The 22,151-nt window shown below is 38.8% G+C and overlaps 1 protein-coding gene across 4 annotated transcripts in view; it reads right to left on the bottom strand.

The window, feature by feature from the left end:
• The window catches only part of NEO1 (neogenin 1), a 213,474-nt gene that overhangs the window by 10,765 nt on the left and 180,558 nt on the right, over positions 1-22,151 (bottom strand). For 2 of the 4 annotated variants that reach the window (XM_050903398.1, XM_050903400.1), the window contains exons 13-22: positions 21,766-21,960; positions 20,851-20,946; positions 19,474-19,697; positions 15,551-15,689; positions 12,744-12,851; positions 9,508-9,702; positions 4,063-4,131; positions 3,097-3,244; positions 1,049-1,287; positions 224-316 (exon numbers count right to left, since the gene is read on the bottom strand). In XM_050903398.1, the coding sequence (XP_050759355.1) occupies positions 224-316; positions 1,049-1,287; positions 3,097-3,244; positions 4,063-4,131; positions 9,508-9,702; positions 12,744-12,851; positions 15,551-15,689; positions 19,474-19,697; positions 20,851-20,946; positions 21,766-21,960 (1,506 nt within the window). Of the gene's footprint in view, positions 1-223; positions 317-1,048; positions 1,288-3,096; positions 3,245-4,062; positions 4,132-8,773; positions 8,807-9,507; positions 9,703-12,743; positions 12,852-15,550; positions 15,690-19,473; positions 19,698-20,850; positions 20,947-21,765; positions 21,961-22,151 lie in introns of all 4 variants that reach the window. The other 2 variants (XM_050903397.1, XM_050903399.1) reach the window with 2 other exon arrangements.

The following is a 22,151-nucleotide window of genomic DNA, read 5'->3' as shown; positions in this document are numbered from 1 at the left end:
ATCAGTTTTTCCTTTTAACTTGATCTAACTCCGCCTTCACGATAAGGAATTCAGGATGCCTTCTTTGAACTGTTTCCACCACAGATACGACAGAATTACTTAGGACAAGTAAGTAGGAAGGCAGTATAACATGTGAGTGTGTGTGCCTGTGCATACAGTACCAACATGGCTTGTTTGGGTGCTCCCAATTTCAAGCCAGCTGGTAGGTGGGCTGTCGACTTACGCTGAGGTGGTTGAGAATCAAAAGGCATCATCATCTTGGGCCTCATCCCCCTTCTTCCTGCCAGGGTGGACATGCTATCCTCTGACTCATGCCCTGAAGGAAAAATACTGAAGGTTATTTACCATTGCAGCAAGACTTCTGTGATACCATACCAGATGATTTCAATCCTCCTTTCTTTATTTCTGAGCTGTCACGTTTGTAAGCAGTTCTGTGACTCATATTTGATAAAAACAGCTCCTTCATTCTTCACTAGAAGGTGGAAAAGAGGACAGTTAAGGGTAAAGGTTATTGGGCACTGGAGAAACTCTCCAGGCCGTAATGCAAACGCAAACCTCTGGCAGTGCAGCTCTGGGCAACGAGTGGCAGTACAAACAGTCACACATAGGGGTAAGACATGCTGGATTAACAAGTTAACCACTCACCAGGTGAAAACTCACCCACACCTCAAGAGTTGAGCAGTAGCTAGTTAAAGCACCAAAACCTGATTGTGTGTTTGACTGCTGAAAAAATGTCACACACATCTCTCAACAGTTTAACATGAAACACTTGTTTGATGATCTTCTGATTACTAATCAGTATTTACCAAGGGAAATTTGGGAAATTCATGATTTAACTCTTGGGCACTCAATTTTCTCACTAAAACATGCGATCCATCCTTTTCAGAGAGCCTTATAAACTAGGCACAAAACCAATTCACTACGTGGAAAATAAGAACAAAAAAGGATAAGGGTAACTGAATAATATGTCAGTAAAGTGATTTCACCAGATGCAGTAAAATGTATTTAATTTTAAACATCATGGTCAAAGTACTTGTTGATAGCTCACCTCTGTAGGAATTCCGCCTTTGATGGATATTGCTGTCCATGGAATTATCAACTGGGGTGATGTCTTGGGAGTTGCGAGGGATTGGGGTATCTGTCATGATTGGATTGGGATCTGGAGATTTATCAATGGGCTTTAGCTCCAATCTTTCATGATGGATCCAAAGGTCAGGAGGCTTGACATCTTTGGAGTTTCCTTTGTACTTATGGGACCCATTCACTGATTTGCAGGCAGCTCGTTTCCTTGGGAAGGAAAACAAATGAAATGTTCTTAGATGTAGGCTTCCTTTCACTTGTTGTAAAAGGCAAATTTTGACTGAGATTTCCTTCAGATCTTGTATCCAGCTGAGCAAAAGCTACCCACTGGGCAGGAAGCTTTGAATTTTACATATAAGCACATCTGACATCTCAAAGCATATTCTGCAACTCCGATGCCATGAAATTTGTCTCAAATGCTACCACATGCTGCAGAACTGTGCTCTATAGGCTAAGCTTTCATCAACAAAAATTAAGTTTCCAGTACTTGCGGTAATTAAGAGAATATTCGAAACATGAAGTGTATGTACATCATGCTGTGCCCGTACTCCAGGGCTTACAAACAACCTCAAACAATAGCTGTAGAAGGAGTGTGCAAATAGCCAGTGATCCCAATAGGATGGTTAACTCTAAAGATTAATGACAAGACCATTCATTTTACCACTGCTCAGGTTAGACACATTTAACTGATGCGCTTTTTCATCGCTGCTGAATAGCAGCGGCAGCAAACTGATTGCGAGGCAGACATCTGACGTGACGCAATTTTGGAAAAGTGAAAGGTAGAGTTCCAGCACTGCCCTCCACACACACTCCTCACTTTGGACCCCGGCAACGATGGAGGAAGGTGTCCCTTCTGGGTAGCACACTTCCTAGAAATGGCTAAGCTATGACTAAATACAATTTTGAAAATATCAATGAACAGAGCCTCTTATGTAGGTGATTCGCAGCCAGACATGCTCCCAGCATCCTGCTTTGAGCACTGTAGCTGAAGGAGTAAAACAGATCAGAAGGTTCTTCACTGGTTGTGGGTTGCTGCATGTAAGAGAGGTGGCATTTAGAAACTGGGAAAACAAGGGCAAGTTTTCACAGGGTTATTTCTGCTCTTTGAAAATAAAATACGTCTCTTGGGCACAGGCCCATGAATTTTGCCCTCTCCCAAGCACATCCCCCAGTTGCTAGACTATCACTCATATATCCTTGCTCTCCTCTCCTGAAGAACTTGCATTTTTGCAGGATGGTTCAGCTTCAGCAAAGCAAGCGGAGATTATCTTCTAAGCCTGGCTTTTAATCACTTTCTTAAAACTCTGTTTTGCATAACAGAGTCTTTTCAAACTTAAAAAAAAGCTTTCAGTTCTTTGAAAGAACATGCAGAAACAACCTTCAGGAGCCTATAAATGGATACAGCATCGCTGCTGTAGTCTTAATTCAGATGCTCTAAATGAGGGAAGAATTCAGATACACACCTATATGTTGGATTTTGGAGCACTTTTCTACGGAGTTCAGCACCAGATTCAGATTCCACTCCAGTAATCTATCTTAAAATTGGGTATTATCATGCACAGCTTGTAAACCTACTCCATGCAGTGAAGTACATGCTAAGAACAGAAGTATCTGCCTGAGCTGTTGAGCTCTCACAGCTCTAAACAGATGTATTGGCTCAAGTTTGGAAACAGTATTTTAAACAATAATTTCTCCTCAGAGAGAGGCAAGTGCAGGTATACATGAAAGCATTACTCCATTTGCCTGTAAACTCTTGATGGTTTGTAAACTCTGAAATGCTGATTAGGAAAAACAGAACATCATCATCATCACACGCATGATAACTTAGCTGTATTGATGCATGTTATCTTCTCAACACAAGAATTCAAACTGCATTACTGATCGGTTGTCAGAACAGAATTTCTACAGCCCGCAAGACTTAGAAGTAATAAACTCTAAAGCATCATAAAGAAAAGATTAAATAATAGAATTAAGTGACAAAAGTAGGACAGCGTAAGTGCCACCCGGACATCTTACTTTTTTTGGTGAGAAGTTGTACGACGGGTGCAGAAGACAGCGACTATCACCACTATCACAATGGTGATCACTCCAACAGATACTATGATTACAAGGAGCATGTTGCTGTCCAAGGGAGAAGTGGGACTTCCGTGGGGACTGTTACTGCCTGGAAGAGTTTGAGGTGGGAGAAAGGGGTTATTTATGATATAGAAAAAATCCCCATCAAAAGACTTCCAGAATCATACAGATTAGCAGAATGAGAAAGACGGTTTGTCTGCTACGATTTCAAGTGAAGTGCTTGCTTTTTTTTTTTTTCATTTGCCAATTGTGTTTCTGTACAATTGTTAAATCTATAAGATGCTTTACAGATCCATTTCCAACTAACAGTCTATAAAAATTTACGTTCACCCTACTCAAATAGTTACTGTAAAAAAATTCAACAGTTTAGAGTCTAAGGAGAGTTAACCCGGGACCTTGCTAAAACTGTAGCACTACAGGCATCCCCTTGAACCCAATAATCACATGAATCGGTACCAGTATTCTACAGTGGTCACTTTTCTCTGAAAGAAACACATTTTATGTAACGCTAATGAGTGTTACCTTTGGGCAAGGCTTCCGCAATACACAGTGCTAATAAGGAGAAGGAGTTAAGATGATTTTTCTCCTTCCTAATGTGTTCTTACTGAATTAATTTTACACTTGGGCACTACAGCAGCCATTTAGAACTAAACCGGGAACAAAATCTGCTTATCAAGACTGAAATGTAAATGCATGCGATGATATTTTTTCCATATACCCCACACATTAGGCAAGAACACTATGACAGAAGTATGATACAACTTCTTGAGTGGGAACAACTATCATCATAAAGAGACAAAATTACTGGAACAGATGTAATCAGTATTTTCAGTAGGCTATAGCATCACTCGGTGAAACAGCAAAAGACACTGCATTTAAATTGAAAAGCTTTATGACAACACTTACCACCAAGTGGTGGTTTGTAATCCGGTCCTATGTCCACTGGGCGGCTTCCTTTCCCTGCAGATCCTGAAGCTGAAAAGGTCGAATAGGTGGTAATTTTCTACACATCTATATACATACACGTGCACGTAAACACGCACTTTAGCATCTCTAAGGTAGCTCTTTCAGAACTCCTCTGAACCACTGTGAGCATTTTTTTTCCCCTCCTTTTCTCTCCCCTACAACATGATTTGGCTTTGAACAGCAACTGTGTTTCTCCAAGAAGAGAACCACTTCTTCAAAAGAGCTATTTAGTAATTAGTTTCCTGTGTCACTATTTTCCTAAGTAAGCTTAGGAGCCTGTAGTAGTATTAATTTTTAAAAATACAATAAAAATTATTTGCAGTAATACACAGGTATATATTGATGCAAATGGCTTTGCCATACTTGTACAGACAGTTAATCATCTTGAAACAGTAATAATACAGGTTCCTTTTCCTAATACCTAATTACAGTAAGTATGGAAGACTGGAAATAAGTGGAAGATCAAAAGCACAGTAAACGTAATATTAAGTCCCTGCCTATCCATAAAAACTTGCTTTCAACTTCTCCCCATTCTTTTCTGTTTGTTTCACCTTCGCCACGAGTGACAACGAAGTATCACAAAAATGTTTTTGGTGAAACCTGGGAAAACAAATTAATTAGTTTCAAAGCTTTATGTTTATAGGCTGACAATGGAAGTAAACGTATCTGTACCTCAATTATTACAAACTGAAGCAAATTACACAGCCCCTCCTGAACCTTAGCTACTGCTAGTGGGCTCCTAGGTGCTAAATGCAAGAGCTGACCTACAACTGAAATGCTGTCCTCTTTTTACTCTAACAAGTGCTTCCCCTTGCAGAATTCAGACCTAATTTAGATCACTTGCTGCCACAGCAAGATGCGTGAAGTCACAAGTTCACCTCTAATGTTGAGACCTCTCCTGAGTTAGCAGAATGCTTCCCACAGATAACACAAAACCCTGGTTCTTTCACTTCTGTGCTTTCATTAAAATGCACTAATGCAAAATTACCATGAATTATAAAAATACTGTAGTAGGGGAAACATACAGCAAGATGCAAAGAACAACATTCCTCTTGTTATAGGAATCCATAATACTTTGCACATTTTTACAATGTTGGGCACAAAAAGACAAAAGTCTGCAAGTTTGGCAGTTTCACAATCAGGAGAAGGATTTTCTCAGTTAAAAATCCACTCTAATCAAGAAGTAATAAGTGTTAAAGGATGTGTAACAAATGGAAATTGTGAACCTAAAGTCAAAGCCTGTAAATCAGTCACTGTGAAATAAAGACAATTGCTAAAAACAGCAAAAGGTACCAGCAAGAATACTGATTAAGCCCCGAGAAGGATAAGAAGGAGGAATGTTACATGTATACAGTGAGGCGTTAGACGTAGTCTAAAATAACGGGAAAGATGTATTGCAGGACAAATCTATAATGAAAAAGACATACTGCACCTGCCAGTCCAGAGAGGACACTGCGTTCAGTGAAAACGTGTTCTCTTTTTGAAGTACTGGACTAATAATGTTGCAGCAGCAATGAAATAATTTAACAGAATTTTAAACAGCTTATATTTAATATATTGACATCTGTATGACCAGATAACTTGCACTGAAAAGACGTGAAAAAACCCACAGATGAATTCTCTGAATCACTGAACCTGGCACTGAAGATATGTTGGAGCACCAGAGAAGCTGCGGGAGAAGGGGGGAATAAAAATAACTGGCAAAATTTTAAAAGGACAAATAGACACCCTATTTATTTTTAGCGCAGCAGCTGAAGCCTTAACATAGGCAAGATCACGGAAAAGGTGACAGACAGGAGATGGTGGCATACTTTATGCCCATCTTTCTGTTTTATTGAAAACAGGTATTTTCAAACAAACTCAATGTCAGGCTATAAATTTGGTTGGTAACAGTAACTATGCAGACATACTATATTTAGACTTCCATAAAACATTTTACTGAGTACTGTACAATGCTCTGTTACAAATAGCACAATAAAAAAGCAATGTGGCACATATTAACAAGATTAACAACTAATTAACTGATAAGAATAAGAATTATAATTGCAGAATCATTATTCACGAGGGATATTTCTAATGAGTTCTGCAAAGACCTGTGCTTGGCCAAGTGTAATTCAATATCCTTAATAACACCGTGAAAGAAAATTAAAATAATTGCTACTGAAGTTAACAGATGACATAAAATAATGGAGTAGATAATAAGATATACAAAGTCACCTGGACAGACCAGCAGGGATCATGTGGTACATGTAGGTGTAACACACTGAGTTGGTGTGGTTTATCGTGGGGTCTGCACTCCCTGAACAATGTATATACTCGCACAACCAACTGCAGATTTTATATACCCCCCATATGTGTGTGTATATGTAACAAAGTATATAAATCATATGTAGATGATAAAAATGTTGGAAGGCAGCGATTTGGAGAAGGCAGTATTCTGGCAAGCAGTCATATTTCCAAAGGGTGTAGACATCCTTAGGAATAATAACTACCTGCGCACGATCCTCGTAGAGCGTGGCAGCTCAGAGATGCCTGATACTGGCACCAACTGCACGGTGTCAGTGTCTGCACGTTTCCAAAAATGCAAAGGTAACTACAAGATACAAAGTCCAGTTTTCAAAATACAATGAAATTTAGGTACCTAACCAAGATGCTTCTCAGTATCTAATTCCTGAAACGAGGGATCAACAGTTTAGCCTTTAAATTCTGGGGAGCTCATCTCTCATGCAGTGCAACCTGAAAGATGACCTGACTCTTCTCTGCAGTTTATGTGGGCATAAGGACTGTAACTCATCGCCTCCCTGGGAAGCAGCTAGTCACCGCCACAACAGGGAGCATAAGCCTTGCTTCTTGTACATGATATGCTCTGAACAAGCATATGCGCATGCTGCATCTTCTGTATGGACACCAGGCTTTCTTCCAGGATCTTACAAAGTTTGTTGTTGAGGTTTTCCATTTCCTTCTACATTAAGGAACAGTTTAAGATAACATTTACTTGAAATTGTTTTGGTGGTTTTTTTTAGCTTGCCTATCTCCATATTACCCATTAGGTATCTGCAGCCAGACAACGTATTTTAACTTCATGTTACTTTAGGACAGTTTTACTAGGATTAGTTACCTTAACCTTTGCTTTTGTACTAGGCCAGTGCAACTCCTTGAAGCCTGACAGCAACAGCCACTAACTTCTCCTAATACCAGCTCTGTGCTATAGAAGTGTGTGGAAGAACAATATAGTGTGCTTAATACAGAAGAAAAACATTAAAGTAGGGGAGAGAAAAAAAGACAGAACCACTAAGGCCAGAGAGTCAATCCCATTGTAGTTTTGTTCCTTCCCGGTCTCGAGTAACTTGCCTACTATTTCCTTAAAGACACAATTCTGCAATTCAGTGATATTGTCACAGAGCAGGCTTTTCTGCTCTTCAGCTCGTCTTCTCCTACTCCACATTTAACCTACTGCCATGATTTATAATCTCCGAGTGTTCTTACAGGAATTCTGAAACAAAACTCTCTTGGCTTTTATGTAGGGTTTTATGATTTATAACTTATAGAATTTGATAAAAATTAATCAAATTGTTACTAGAATAATATGTTACTTTAGCATGATAACGACAGATGAGAAGATTTAGTTATCTCCTGAAATGAGGTTAGAATAGTGCAGAACAGAAAACATCAACTTTTACATAAAACCTTTTAATTTTCCCCTATTCCCTTCCACTTGCAGCTGAGCACTAATGATGACACGGTGAGCATCTGCTTCCCCACAGACAAGCCTGAATCTCAGCTAGCATCTCTGTTACACAAGTCTGGATATGAATTTACTCCATAACTGTCTAGTATCAGCATTATTTGGTACACAGAAGGTAAAAGCATATTTCATAAATTATTTATAAGTAACAAGTTGAAAAGCAAGTAAAAAAAAAAAGCTCATTCTCAACCCCTTTAGGATCTATTTAATTGTATGTCTAAGCTGCTTGCCAATGTCCTTTTAAACTCATCCCTTTAGACTAATTCTTCCCCTTTTATTGGGCTTGTAGGTTATTTGGAAGAAAGCAAAAATAGCCCTGGGACATTCACCTTGTAATTCAATGTAGTAAACTCAAAGCTACCATTTTTCAAGCTAGCATTTTAAAACCTTAAGGCTTTTAGTAGCTAATGCTGTGCTCTTCAGGAGAGTCTGGAGTCTAAATGAACTGACAAGCAGAATCTCTCTTGCAAAAAAGCTTTCTAGAGCAGGCATACTTTCCTTTATTATGAAAATAATTATAGATGTAGAGCTCACAAAACAGCACTCGTGCTAATTAGATAACTGTTTGATCTTCCACCTCTGTGTACTGAGATCTTGCATCAATGGTCAGAGGCTGGCTGGAGTATCACTTAATCCAAATTCATTTTGACAGAATGATTCAGCTCTGGCACAACCCGCTTGTCCCTTCATGTGACATCTGACTACAGAGATCACTTTATATTCCTAACACCCAAACCACAAATAGGACTTCCAGTTCTTCCACTATTAAAAGCGCAACAGGAACTTGCTCGCTTACAGTTAGAGCAGCAGATATTTGTTTCATTTAGGAAATGCGACAGCACATGGACGGGAAAAACAAAATGTGTGAAGGATGGAATAAAAGAGAAAGCATGGCTATTCATTTACCTTGATCATTAGGCATTTTATCTGAGGATTCAGCTAGTGGGACAAGCACAGGGAAGGAAAAAACAAGAGAAAGATCACAAGGCTTGAAGGAGTGAGAGACAGAATTTCAAGTTTCACATAGCATAACTAGACTAGCTAGAGCTCTCATTTCTAACCACCAATACTCATATGGAGAAACTACTGTTAAAAAATCTACTCATAACTTTTTATTTTTCACCTCTCCTTAGAGTACTTTTTTCCAAGCTACCATGCATTCGTACTATTTCACCAGTTACCTATCACCAAGCAGCTCTTGATTTAAGAGCCTACTGTGTCACACTAGTTCCCATTATATCATCCACGTGCCGCTGGCTACCAGCTCCAGAGCCTGCTGCTTTATACCATTTCATCACGAGCAGACGTCACACACAAGACCGAGAATCTTAAAGCAACTAAAAACTGGTTTTCTAAAAAGTACATTTAGGACGCGGACCCTCAGCATTAATAACTAGATGACCGAAGTGCCCACCAGCAATTTTGAAACAACACAATTAATCAAACAGCTGAGCAACATTTGCGTATGTATTAACTGCATGCAAGAGCAATCCAACAGAAAATGTCATTCTAGTCAAACTCCATTGTCTTCCTGTCTTTTTCAGTTTAAATATAAAATTCATGCTACTGGTATCTTATCCTTACGGAGGCTGCATTCAGAAAACAAGGAGGAAGATATTTAGATATACGTGATAGTTTACCTTTTGGGGTTCTGAACTGAACTGCCTCAGACATAGGCCCCATGCCCTTCGAGTTGCGGGCCTGAATTTTGAAATAATACGGTGTATCAAGGGTCAGTTCTTGGATCTGATGGGTCAGTCTGTTTCCCACGACGGGTTCAATAACCCAATCATGTATTTCAGCATTCACATCTGTACTGTAGTAAATGATGTATCCTATTCAAAGGAAAAGGCAAAAGAACTGTATACATAAAAGAAGAAGATAGTCGTAAGATCTCACAGAAAATGTTCTATTGACTTTTAATGATATTTGCACAGCTAAATGCTTATGGGTTTTCCGAAAGTGTATTCTTACTTTTTCAAAGACTAAGAATGCATTCAAATATTAGACAGCCTTCCCATCTTAAATTTTAAACTGTTCAAAAGTATAGGTTAAGAGCAAAAAAGCCATTTAAAATATCAAAATTATTTTTGACCACTGTTCATTGAATATGGAGAAATTCCTCACTTCCATCTCTTTACCTGTTCATAGACCAAATAAAGTAAAATAACATAAAGCTGTTAAAACATCCTCAAAGTATTAATATTTATAGAAAACAGTTAACATTAAAACAACAAAACATTCTCATGCACAGCTAAAGAACATGTGTTCAGTAGTTTATAATTATTGTTTTTCAGTTTATTAACAAAGATGACAATAATCTGAAGAGAACTGAAGTTATCTTGCATGTCACAGAAAAAAAAGGTTTGGGAAGAGTTTATGTTCTGTTATTAAAATATACTGCAATTACAAACCAATATGAAGTAAAAGCTTTATAACTTTTTTTATATAAGAAATACAGAGCCTCAGCATAAAATAAATACTTGCACCAATATAGGGCTGGGTCATCCGCTGCTTCCTGCACAAATTGCTGCTTCCCTCGTCCCACAGACCACCAGTCTGGGGGTTACAGTAAGGAAGGGAGACGTTCTCCAGAGTGACTTCCACTTCTTTAAAGCAATTGAAAATATTGCCGATACCCCAAATTCACATAAATCACAGTAACCGGCATGGCATGGAAGGTGACGCTTGAAATGCCAGCTGTAGGTCTGGCACGCTCAATTTCTTCCCTTGGTGGCATAGTTAACTACTGGGGAGTGGATTTAATAATTTGCTACTTGTACAGGTCACAAAGCAACATACCTTGTATGTAACTTGTCTAAGAAGGGGCAACACAGATAGATATCTAGTGTGACAGTTGAAAGCACTATATATAGTATAGTGGCACAAGACTACCGAGTTAACTTATGACTGCACTAATTAGTCAGCAACTATAATGATGCACAAGCATCTGGAATCCAGACTAGCACAGGTCAGTATTTCCCATCCATCCTACCCACATCAAAAGGAGACTGGAGCTGAAAAGACAAGTGTTCCACAGACATGCTATCCAGTGCACGGAATTACACTGTCACTTGTTTTTTACGGCGTTAGTTAATGCCCAGAACGAACTGAGCTGAGTTAAGGAGTAATGACCGGAGGAGTAAGCCGCTTCCCCCGCGGCGGTGGCTCTCCCCACCAGAGGGCACTCAGCCCACGCCTCCCCGAGAACGGCCCTGCTCCCCGGGCAAAGCGAACCCAGGGCTTGGCGGGCTCGGGCTGACCACGGAACGATTGGGTTTTATTTTTTAGCTGTTAACTGCTGCTTATGGAAAAACGAATAAATACTATACGTTTTCATTCAACAGGTATCAATAAATGTAAGGTTCTCCTTCACAGTATAGCCACTGCAAGGAGATTTTTTTACCTGGAAAACTGAATGTGTGTGATAATTTTGCTAACCGCATTGTGCAAGTAAATGCTGATCTCTTTGTACATTGTCTTCCCTTTCTCATGTATGTAGTTGATGTAAGATGACAGGCTTATCTTTTTAGGAGCATATAGAACCTGGGGATGTTTGTGCCTGACATCTCACACCTGTCTGAATGACCCTCACTGACCACGAGCAACCAAGTCCTCTAACCTGCAGTTAAGATAAAGGTTCTTGTTTCTCCAGTCAAACCTTCTTTCCCATATAGAGGAAACATCTTGCTGATAATAAAATAACACAGCATGGGCTTTATAGCCAATATAAAAAAATATATATACAACATATAAACAGCTATATGCATGCAGAGACATACAAATGGCTCAGACAGGCGTTCGGTGCAGAGTAAGCTGCATCCTTACAGCTCCACTTGTGAGACACACTTGGCGCCCGCCCATACAGAAGAGCAGTGCGCTGGTGTGTTGCACAACCCCTCCCGCCCTCTTGTTTTAGCACGGATACCAGAAAGACAGACCTGTTGCAGTCACGCCGTCTTATCTGCAGCCTTTGGGCTGCATGCTTAGTGCCTCTTTGCCTTTTAGGGGTCTTTCTTACAGCTTATTTAAAAGTTTATTGTAATTACTAAAGGTTAAGAGTCTCCAGTACTCTGCCTTTTCAGAGGGATCTAATTAGTCTTAGTCTTCTGTCTAGAACCTGGGCTACAGTACTGCCTAATCAGATGCCAGTTGGTGACAGGTTTCAAAGGTTTGATTCTGCACCGTAGCTAATTCTGAGAAAAAAAGCAAAATCATACACTGCAAACTATATGCCAATAAAATCTGCTTTAAGCTTAAAGCCTGGCATAAAAAAAGGAAAATTGAAGTGAATTATTTCAGAAAGCCTTTAGAAATGGGAATCCAAACAGAAATTATAGAAGGGAAACAGTAATTATTATTTTCTGTAAAGTGATTTATCCTACGTGGAAGTGATGGAGTTACAAAGGCAAATAACAGTTTACTCCTAATGATTATGTCAGGGGACTAATAAACTGACTTGAAGTCTGTTCTGTGCCACAAAAATGACACAAAGATGACAAAGAACACTGAGGTGGATTCTTCTAAATAAAGTACTGATGGGCCAGAGGCATTATAGATGTATTTCCGGAGGCATGCAATTAGAATAGCACAAGCTGATGAAGGCAAAGGTTACTGAGATATTTAAATTTTCAATTATATTTCTGGTTAGACTCCAATTTCACACTGCAGTTAGTTTATATCTTAATATATTTTTACTAGGTACAAAAGTAAATAATTAATCTGAGCTACTAAAAAGATTGACAAAGAAGATATAGACCTCTTGGCTAGCTCTAGGCTAAATGAAGTATGGAACACGTTCACATAGTTATGCAGATTATATTCTGCTGTTAACCAGGCATCTTTTATCTGCCTTTATTGCTCATGCAAACTGCACCTGTAATTTTGCCATTGGCTTCGGATGGAGGCTGCCAGTTAACAATTATTGTCCGAGGTTTTCCCTCTTTGCTCACCACAGTCACGTCTTTGGGAGGAGAAGTAGGAACTGCAAACAAACAAAAACCAGACTGTCAGAAACCGGTTGCCCAATTTCACTGGCCATAAACAAGTAACCTCAGCACCTTCGCTTTTTATTTGTTTTACCATTGAAAAAAGACACATACAATCATAAAAACTCTGAATGTTCGATCTTCAAATAAATCTACCACCCTAGTGTAGAGGTCTCACTGATTTACTCCGTTCAGCTGGCAAATGCCATCTGGTGTGCAGCATCTCCTTTCCGTAAGGAGCTACCCCTTTCTAAAGCACTTCTGCCAACAGACGCTGTGATTCATGACTGAATGAGCCCCTGTGTCTGCAAAAACGTGGCATCTTCGTACAACTCTGTCAGTTGGGGTCAATGACTTCTAACCCAAATTTCTTCGGTCATCATAAAAATTACATGAACTTGTGAAATAAATACATTTTATATGCACAGGCGTATGAAATATCGCCATATTTTCAGGTTTACGGTGGGACCAAGACCTAGTAATGCCATTTGGCCACTCAAATCTGAATCAGCAAAGTAAATTCACCAGAGATTTAAAATCATACTCCGTAATTACTGCTTTACTTTAGTGAAGAATTATTTGTGATTTCCAAGGAAACCTGCACCACAGAAGCATCTGAAATTTAGAAATATTTGCTGAACACAATTGTCCAACCTTTTTGGGTTGCCAGAGAGTAAGATTGAGAGGGGGGGGGAGAGCACTTCCTTCTCCCATCAGCCTCCTCCTGCCCGAAGTGCAGGAAATGGCACAAGTTGCTCCAGCAAAAGCCTGAAATCTGAGACCCTTCTCGCTGTGAACTAAAATATCCAGCTGGGGCTTAGATTAATGGCTTTCAAATGCACACAGCCAATGTCTCCAAAGGTGCATTAACCAGCCACAGTTTGCAATGCCACATTATGAAAAACATGAGACTTCTAATTAGGTAACTTTTAGCAAAGTAAATCCGCCTTGGATATTTAATACTGTAATAGTAACTTTTCGTGCTTACACAATGCTTTCTGCATTTGAAGAGCTCTATGTGTATTACCTATTAGAAATTAATCTGCCCATCCTCTAAGATGGCCTACCTATTATCCCTGTGCAGAATAATAGTTGGAAACCAGGCAAAAGCTCAAAAGTTGCTACAACTATTATCCCAAATACTTAAAAACATGCTCAACAGAAACGTACAGACGTAAAGCATGATTCAAGGCCCTACAGTAAGCTTCAGAGAGGAAAAAAAAAAAATCCGGACTAGCCCACAAGAGATTACTAATTCACAGACCAACACCGAACCCAACATCCCATATTTTTCTTCAGCATTAGCTGAGGAGCAAGTCCTATACAACGCTGCTACTCAAGAGTATTCAAAAATAATGAGTCACACACTCAGGAATTTGGCCAGTAATATAAATCACAAGATCTGTTATGAGAAAATATATTTAGCCTTTTTTGTTTTTTTCATTTGCTTCTTAGTTCCCAAGCTTTTAGGTCATGTTTGCAAATACTCTTTACAACCACCCCGACTAGAAATCTGCTTTCTATTTAAATGAAATGAGACCTCCTGTACGTTGCCCTCGCTGCTGTACTTTTTTGAGTTTCAAATGCTAAGAACTTTATTCGTGCAACTTTTACAGTCCCTGCTCGTGGTGTAGAGCTATGGATGAGAATTGTATGTGTGTCAGCAAAAATACCAAATAAAGTGTTTTACCATGGGATGGGCATAGTAATTGGAATGGGGAAGGAGCCTCAGTCCAGACCTGTGCTGTCAGAACGGTAGCTGGCTCCACATCATGCAATTCCCACCAAAAACTAAGACAATGTTTTCAAAAGCAACTGAAGCTCACTAAGGGTTTATGGGACTTCGGAGTAAGTTAGGAGATTTCTGATTTTTATCTTGGTTTTCCTTTTTTCTTATGCCTTGTTACAGAATATTTGGATGATCTCACTAATTCTTTGCATGCTTGATTTTTTTTGCTGTATTTTACTTTAGCATGAGAACTACAGGGTAATTTGGATAGGCTCTTTTTTGTCCTTACAGTTCATATAAAGAGAAACCTAAGCATAATAAGCGGTAAATTTAATTGCACAAAGATCATTTAACACTGCACGATAAAAAGAGCTAATGAGGGACAGTGGGCCCAAGTTCCTCCCAGTGGCTACAAACCCTCTTCTGTTCTGTGCTTTGAGAGTGCGTCATTTCGACAGCACTGAGGACTGCAATGACAATTCCTGTGGACGAACGAGAATTTAGGGCCGATTTGGAGGTCTTAATTTCTGCTGGGATTTTTTTGTAATTCATTTGCCTCATGTGCTTCCTCACTCTGTAATAATTATCATCATAATTATAGCAGATTTTAATTATTATTTGCTAAAGTATTTTCTTTGTATTTGCTATTAATGCGCTCTTTCTGAGATGTTTCAAGCATACACTTCTTTATTCTCTCCTGTACACGAACTGTAGTACATTATTCATTACATCTCTGTAATTTGATGTAAATTCTTTTGCATGCAATCATCCCTTTGAATTTTGAAGTATGTTGTTGTTTTTGAGTCAGAATTTCTGACTAAACTATAAAGAAAAGAACCCCCCAGCAAGTATTCATCAGCATAATCATTTTAAATACATGCTTTCCCTCCTCCAGAATTTTGGCAGACTCGACTTTATTCATCTCATCAGGAATGTCGGCCCTTCCGGAAAGACTCGAAGGAGTACCTAATTCAAAAGTTGTTCCATGTGCTGTCATACTCCAAGTACTTGATCTTCGACCTTTAGTCACCATCACGGAGAATTCATACAAGGTATTTGGTTTTAACCCAGTCACTAAATAGCTCAAAGTGGTCGCATTTGCAGTCTGAAAGAAAAACAGAGAGTCAGTAACTTCTGAACTGAAAACCATCAATCACCTGCTCTCAAACACCCTTGTCTCAGGTAAGTGTTTAAAACATTTTAGCATCGCTACATTTTCATAACCACGGTCATTCTGTAACGTCTTTGCTCTGTCATGCAAATTCATTAATCAAGTATTAATGTGCAGTTGTTTCATCCTAAACTAGAAATTCTTTCTGCAATCAACAAGAACATTTAATAACAGTCAATTATAAATTAAAAAAAAAAAAAAAAAAAAAAGGCAATACAAGGTCCAGGGCACACTTGTTATGCGGCAGGCTAAATCACTGTCTACTTGGGGGGTATAATTTACAGCATTTCATTAACTGATCTGGCTAGGGAAAACAATGAAGCACAGCTAACAATAACAGTCCTTCCTGAAATCTCTATCTGCCTTCCAAATTCCTGTTAGAATTTTCAGTAAATTTTTAACATACTTTAAAAAAAAAAAAAGAAAATCAACCGAAGGTATAGGTGCTGAGACTTGAAGATAGTGAAGCTTTACTAATATGTAGATTTTTTTCAGAAAAAATGGTTATCTAGGCTCACACACTAGGATAAACACATGGTTTATACTGGAATTTGTAACGCAGCCATTTAGCTAGAATTTTTTACCTTTTGGTTAAAATATCTGCTATTTGTTATACATGACTTGAACATGAACAGAATGTACTTGAGGCCTATGAAAAAAAAAAAAAGATGTATCTACATATATGCATATTCCTTACCTTGACCTACAGCGATCTAAACATAGAATTAAGAGTTAGTTGTTTCAATATTGGCCATACAACAACTGTACACAACTACTGCCTTTAGAAAACAACTGTTTTCAGCTAATGAATTTTCAAGGAAAAGACACATTTCTTGAAGACTCCATGAATAATATAGTCCAAATTCTGCAAAGAAACCCCTTATTTCTCAAGTATCAGTGACAGCTTTTTTCCTTACACCAGGTGAAAGTTCAGAAAACTGCTAGCCAAGTGATACTTAGATTTGTGCAAAATATTTTGCTTGTTCACAGACATGCGTTTTGCCAGTTAGACATCACAGGGGTGGACAGACAACAAAGACATCATAAAACTAATTAAAATAAAATCCTCCGTTAACCTTAAACCTTTACTTGGTACAGACTCAGTGTAGTTTCAAAGTAAACGTGATTGTGGCCGAATGGTTCAAACATTTAAGTGTAGAGCAGGACAGTTCTTACATTAGTTCAGTGACAAAGCTTGATTGAGCACAACCTCCCTAGTAAAGGAGGGGAGCAAAGACCTTTGGCCGGGACAATTATGTAATGACAAGTCCAAAAGAGAAATCTTTTCCTAGCATCTTGCATTACGAGCTGACTTACCCCTGAAAAGCACACCGTTTCTTCCTCTCCAGAATACCTATGGAAATTCCTAACAGCATTTAAGCATTCGATTCTGTTTATAGTACTTTTTAGCTCCTAGCTGCAGTCATGCAGGGCAGCTGGAGTCCTTTTTACAGGTTAAAGTTGTATTTTTCATCTATGGCTTTGAAACTTGGTATCTTTTAGTTTCACTGCACATCGTATTGAATGTAAATGACACATGAAAGGCTAAACTGGAGTGTTAGACTTCTCTGCTCTCTTCATTTTTTAACACCACTTACTGTTTTTAAGATCACAACATATCCAATGGTACTCGACCCTGCTCACCTACTAGGAATAAACTTCATGAATATTACCCTGTAAATTTTTTTTCCCTTTTATACAGTCCTAAAAGATCTAAGTTAAGATGTAATATTTAGCTTATGCTCGAGAGCACACTGATAAAGCACAGGTAGCCTGCGAGTAGGACAACTCTGCTCCACCAACAAAGATTCTTTGAAAAACGCTCTCTGATCCACATTAGTGAAACTACACGGTTCAAAGCACAGAGGAGTCTTTTAGCTTCAGGAACTGTATCGCATCCGTTCCTGTGTTTATATGCTCTAGATTGACACAACTCCTATACAAATTGAAGAAAATAAGGCTCCTTAAGGTGGAGCCTCTTAACTTGTATTGGAAGCATGCAGCCTCTTCTTTAATAATAGCTTGCGAATGTCAGCGTAGAAGCGGGGAGCAAATGTAGAAAATATGAAGGAACTGTATCAACATCCAATTTACTGACGAGAGGGATGGATGAAACAACGCTGTGTTGAACAGCTGCACCTTTGGATACTAGAGAACTGATACAAAGATAAAATTTCTGTGTGCAAGGCTGCACAGTGGAGAAGCTCCAATGCAACTGGGTGAACAGCCTCAAAACATGCAATAAATAACAAAGCTACTAGACATGGCCACGACAAACAATACACTAGCTCATACTTAATAAAGTTACCAGAGACCTGACTGAAATGCAGCACCTTATTGAACAGTGCTGCTGAAAAGAGGTTTTGCCTTTCTTAAAATTAACAGTTGTTATTGTCCAGCAGAGCAGTACAGAATTTATGATTGAAACAAAGAAAGAAAAGCAGGATGTGAGTTCTCCAAACATCATGGGTTAAAAATGATTAGAGCAAATATTCTTAAACGTACGTCCTTTCAGGCAAATGCTTTTTACAATGAGTACTTTTGAACTATATTCCATCATTACATATGATTTTTAGTCCACAATAAAACTTCTTCACCACCGGCCACCAGCACCGAGAACGGTGGGAGTATTTCATTTACCACTGAGGGTGGGTCTCATTAAGCATTTAACTAATGAAACTGCAGCATTATATAAATCACTCCCGAGACGTCCTCTGCACATGACTCAGGAATGTGGGTTCATAAATAACTTGCCTTTAGAGGAAGAACACACATATATACATCTTTTCATTTCAATTAAAAAAAAAATCTGGTTTGTAACAAGATTGCTCTGCAAGAGCATAAAGGGAGCTCTGCTAGCTGGATATTTTAACAACCATTTCCTTTGAGTCTCATTTCAAATGTGAAATTTGCAGTCAGCATTTTTGAGGCCTCCAGATAATTCTGAAAATTAAAAAAAAAAAAAAAAAAAAACAAAACAAAACCAAACCAACCAACTAAAAAAATCCAAACCAATAAACCGAACCCCAAATCTAGTCTCCAAATCAAAACAGTAGATGAAAATCAAGGAAGGCAGGGATATCATAAAGTTATTGTTATATATTTTGCACCCATTCAGTTCCCAAAGGAAAGGTTCACTATCAGCTTCGTATGAACAGAAAAGGTTGTAAAAGGAAACTTAAAACTGTCAGGGTAAATATTTTCCCTGCATGACTCACCCCCACAAATTCAGATTCTTCTGCTAACTGGAGAGAAGCCATTAGTAACACATACCTTATTAATGCATTACTGGCTCCTCTAAAGGCAAGCCCACATCTGTCATACAAAGTGATGGTGTTGAGGTGAAGCAGAAGGTATAAAATTGTCACCGTGTCCATGGTTCCACAGCAGAACGTAATTCTGGAAGCGTCTGCCTGCCTCCCCTGAGTCAGCTCTTCTATTCACTCACACACAACACCCCGTCTCAAGCTCTTTCACACACATAACCCAAAAGAGACCACAAAAACAACTACTTCCACTAAATCTAGAAGAATCTTTGAAGCGATGATTTAACTGAGCAGCACTGATGTGAACTCAGTCCAGGCATCTCAAATAAAACTGGGCACACCGCTATACCGTTTTCTAGGCGCTTGTCGCTTTCACTTAACCCTCACTTGAACATGAAACTTCTTCTCACTGAAATAATGCAGGTGTGTTAGTGTTGTTGAAACTCCAATACCTTGTACTTCGTATTTGCAGGAATATTGGTTTTCCAGCGCACTGTGTAGTAGCGAGCATCCGTGATCTTCTGGTTCTTTGGCAGAGAGTTGTCTGCCCAAGTGATCCGTATGGTGTCGTGACTCAGAATGGAAGCCTGAACTCCCACCGGTGGCATCATGGGAGACGGATCTGGCACTGGAGTGTATGGAGCATTAATAACAAACAAATCAACCTCGGAAGTGTCTAGGGAATTGATGGGTAAAAAGTAGTGTATTATAATTAAAAAGGGAGAAGGTGGCATTTTAATGTAAACAAAAACAAAAAAGGGGAAATGCAGGGTAGTACAATGAAATGAAAGGTGAGAAATGGAGAAAAAGAGAGAAAAGCCAGAGTTAACACGTGACATAAGACTGGCTAATAAAATTATTCTTGCATCGTGTTCCCTTCTTAAGAAGGTAACATATATATGCTAATATATATACCTAGTTGTATTAGTGTTCAGTGCATTCAACCATGGCCTAAGAACCCCAAACATACAGTAATTTTAACTTTGACTTTATTTGCCTCAGAATGTCCACTGATTCCTCTTCCAGAAAACAGCGAGGAGGAAAAAGAGCTGGACTTCTTCTAGATGGGCAAATGCCACTTCATAAAAATTACAGGGAACTCCCACCACCTTTTAAAGAACGTTAATGGCAATTAAGTTCCAAGTATCATACGAATTTGCAATAACTGAAGAAACCGCAATTCCAACGCCCTCTATAAAATCTATAAGAATTCCTGCTCTTCAGAAGACTAAAACAAACAGAAGTGTTAACATCTACACAAAATAACTAAGTAATGTCAGCAGTCTAGGAGGGAGCACAGTGAGCCATAGCATAGTAATAGCTCACTTGCAAACAAATTTCTCTGCTTAAAATCTTTTGTTAACGTATTACAAGACAAAAAAAAAAAAAAAAAGGCGCCAAGAACTTGTTTAGCGTAGGTGACAGCAGACTGAGAGTTGGACAAAGAAAATGCAGGCATCATATTCAAAATCTCAGTGTAAAAGACCAAAAAAAGAAATCGATACTTGTCCATCAAAAACAAAATAAGGGCCATGCCTTTAGAACTGCACCCACACAATCTGTGCTAATTTTTGAATAAGAACGTCTATAAGTAGTTGAAAGGTAAGTTTTGTAATTTAAAAATGAAACCAATTTTCGGTGGTTTAATAAACGGATGAAACATGCGAGGCAATCACTGAAACAGTAAGGCCAATCAGTTACAGAAATGGAGTGTACTTGATGACACTGAAAAACAAGACTCTTACATTACATATCATCACATTTTCAGCCGCTGTGCACGTTAACAATTTTCAGCCGTGCAGAACTGAAAAGCAGCCCCTCGCCTTTACCTGAGTGAGGCCTGGTCACCGCGCTCTCGTACAGAGGGATTCCTTCACCAACGTTGTTAAACGCTTTCAGAGTTATGACATAGTGGGAGCTTGGGTCTAAAGGGAAAAAAGAAGTATCTTTTTAGGGCACGCTGTTAGTGAATCCTATCTTCTGCTTCTCCATATTCTCTTTTTCCAGTAGTTTATTTTTTAATTGAAATACATGAAATAACTAGACTAAATTTGAATTGAGAAAGTCTCCATACAGACCTTCCGTTAGTGTTCAATAGTTCTCGCACAGCGGAAATCTATAGTCACGGCAAATCTGTACCTTAAGTACAGTCAAAATAGTAGTGAGGAAAAACTTTTTTAAATGAACACTTTTAAGTTGTTCTACTATAAAATTACTCAGAACTCCAATTTTATGGAACTTCTCAATAGTTTGCAAGACTAATATTTATTTTGCTTTCAGGATATTTTACCTACCACAGAGAATTCTGTGGAGGGGTGAAGGTGTCTTTTAAAGTAGATGCCACTGTTATCTTGGTGACATTTTAGTTTCTTTTTTGCCTGAAGCCACCTGTTCTGCAGCTCCAGAAGGAGAATAAGGGAATGCTGCTCAGCGTTAAAGTTTTTGTAATAAGCATTGAAGGGAAAGCATCAAATCAAAATGCACTGTGCTTCAAACTCGGTGAATTTAGGATTCTGGGTTTGGGGGGTTTTTTTATTCCTCTGCCTCTTTCTCTATCATCGGAAAATTGAGTTTATTTGAACTTTAGCAACAGTTTGGTATCCGGTATAATATCTGAATAAGGAAAAACATCCTCTTAAAAACAACATGCGTGTAGTTTTATTTATTTATAATACCATAGTTAGAAAACAGTAACATAAATGAGAGGTAAACCTTGGGCACTGATGTTAATTCACTTTCCTTACCTAAGTTTTCAATGGTGTAGTATCTCTGTTTATAGTCCACCTTGATGGTCTGCGCGTGAGGACTGCCAATGCCATACCCTATAGCATAGCCTCTCACCACAATGTTCTGGTTTTCAGGTGGAGTCCAGCTTACTACGATACTGGTGACAAGCGGGCGGACGTGTAAGGAACTTGGAACTTCAGGAACACGAGTTTCTGTCAAAGAAAAAGGATGGATTTAAACGACTTGTCTTAAATAAAGGTAATTACATGAAGAGCTATCAGCTAGTAAGGTCAAATGTAGCACTTCTACTCTGCGTCTGTACTGAAATGAGTACGCTCCAAAGGAGAGAGCTTTATTGTACAAGAGAGAGCAAAGAACTCTAATAAGCAGAAGTATACGAATA

Source organism: Gymnogyps californianus, chromosome 11 (assembly GCF_018139145.2).
Source record: "Gymnogyps californianus isolate 813 chromosome 11, ASM1813914v2, whole genome shotgun sequence".
NCBI classification, from domain to species: Eukaryota; Metazoa; Chordata; class Aves; order Accipitriformes; family Cathartidae; genus Gymnogyps; species Gymnogyps californianus.
Note: the sequence above shows the minus strand (reverse complement) of the source record. Positions and strands in the feature narration are given on the sequence as shown.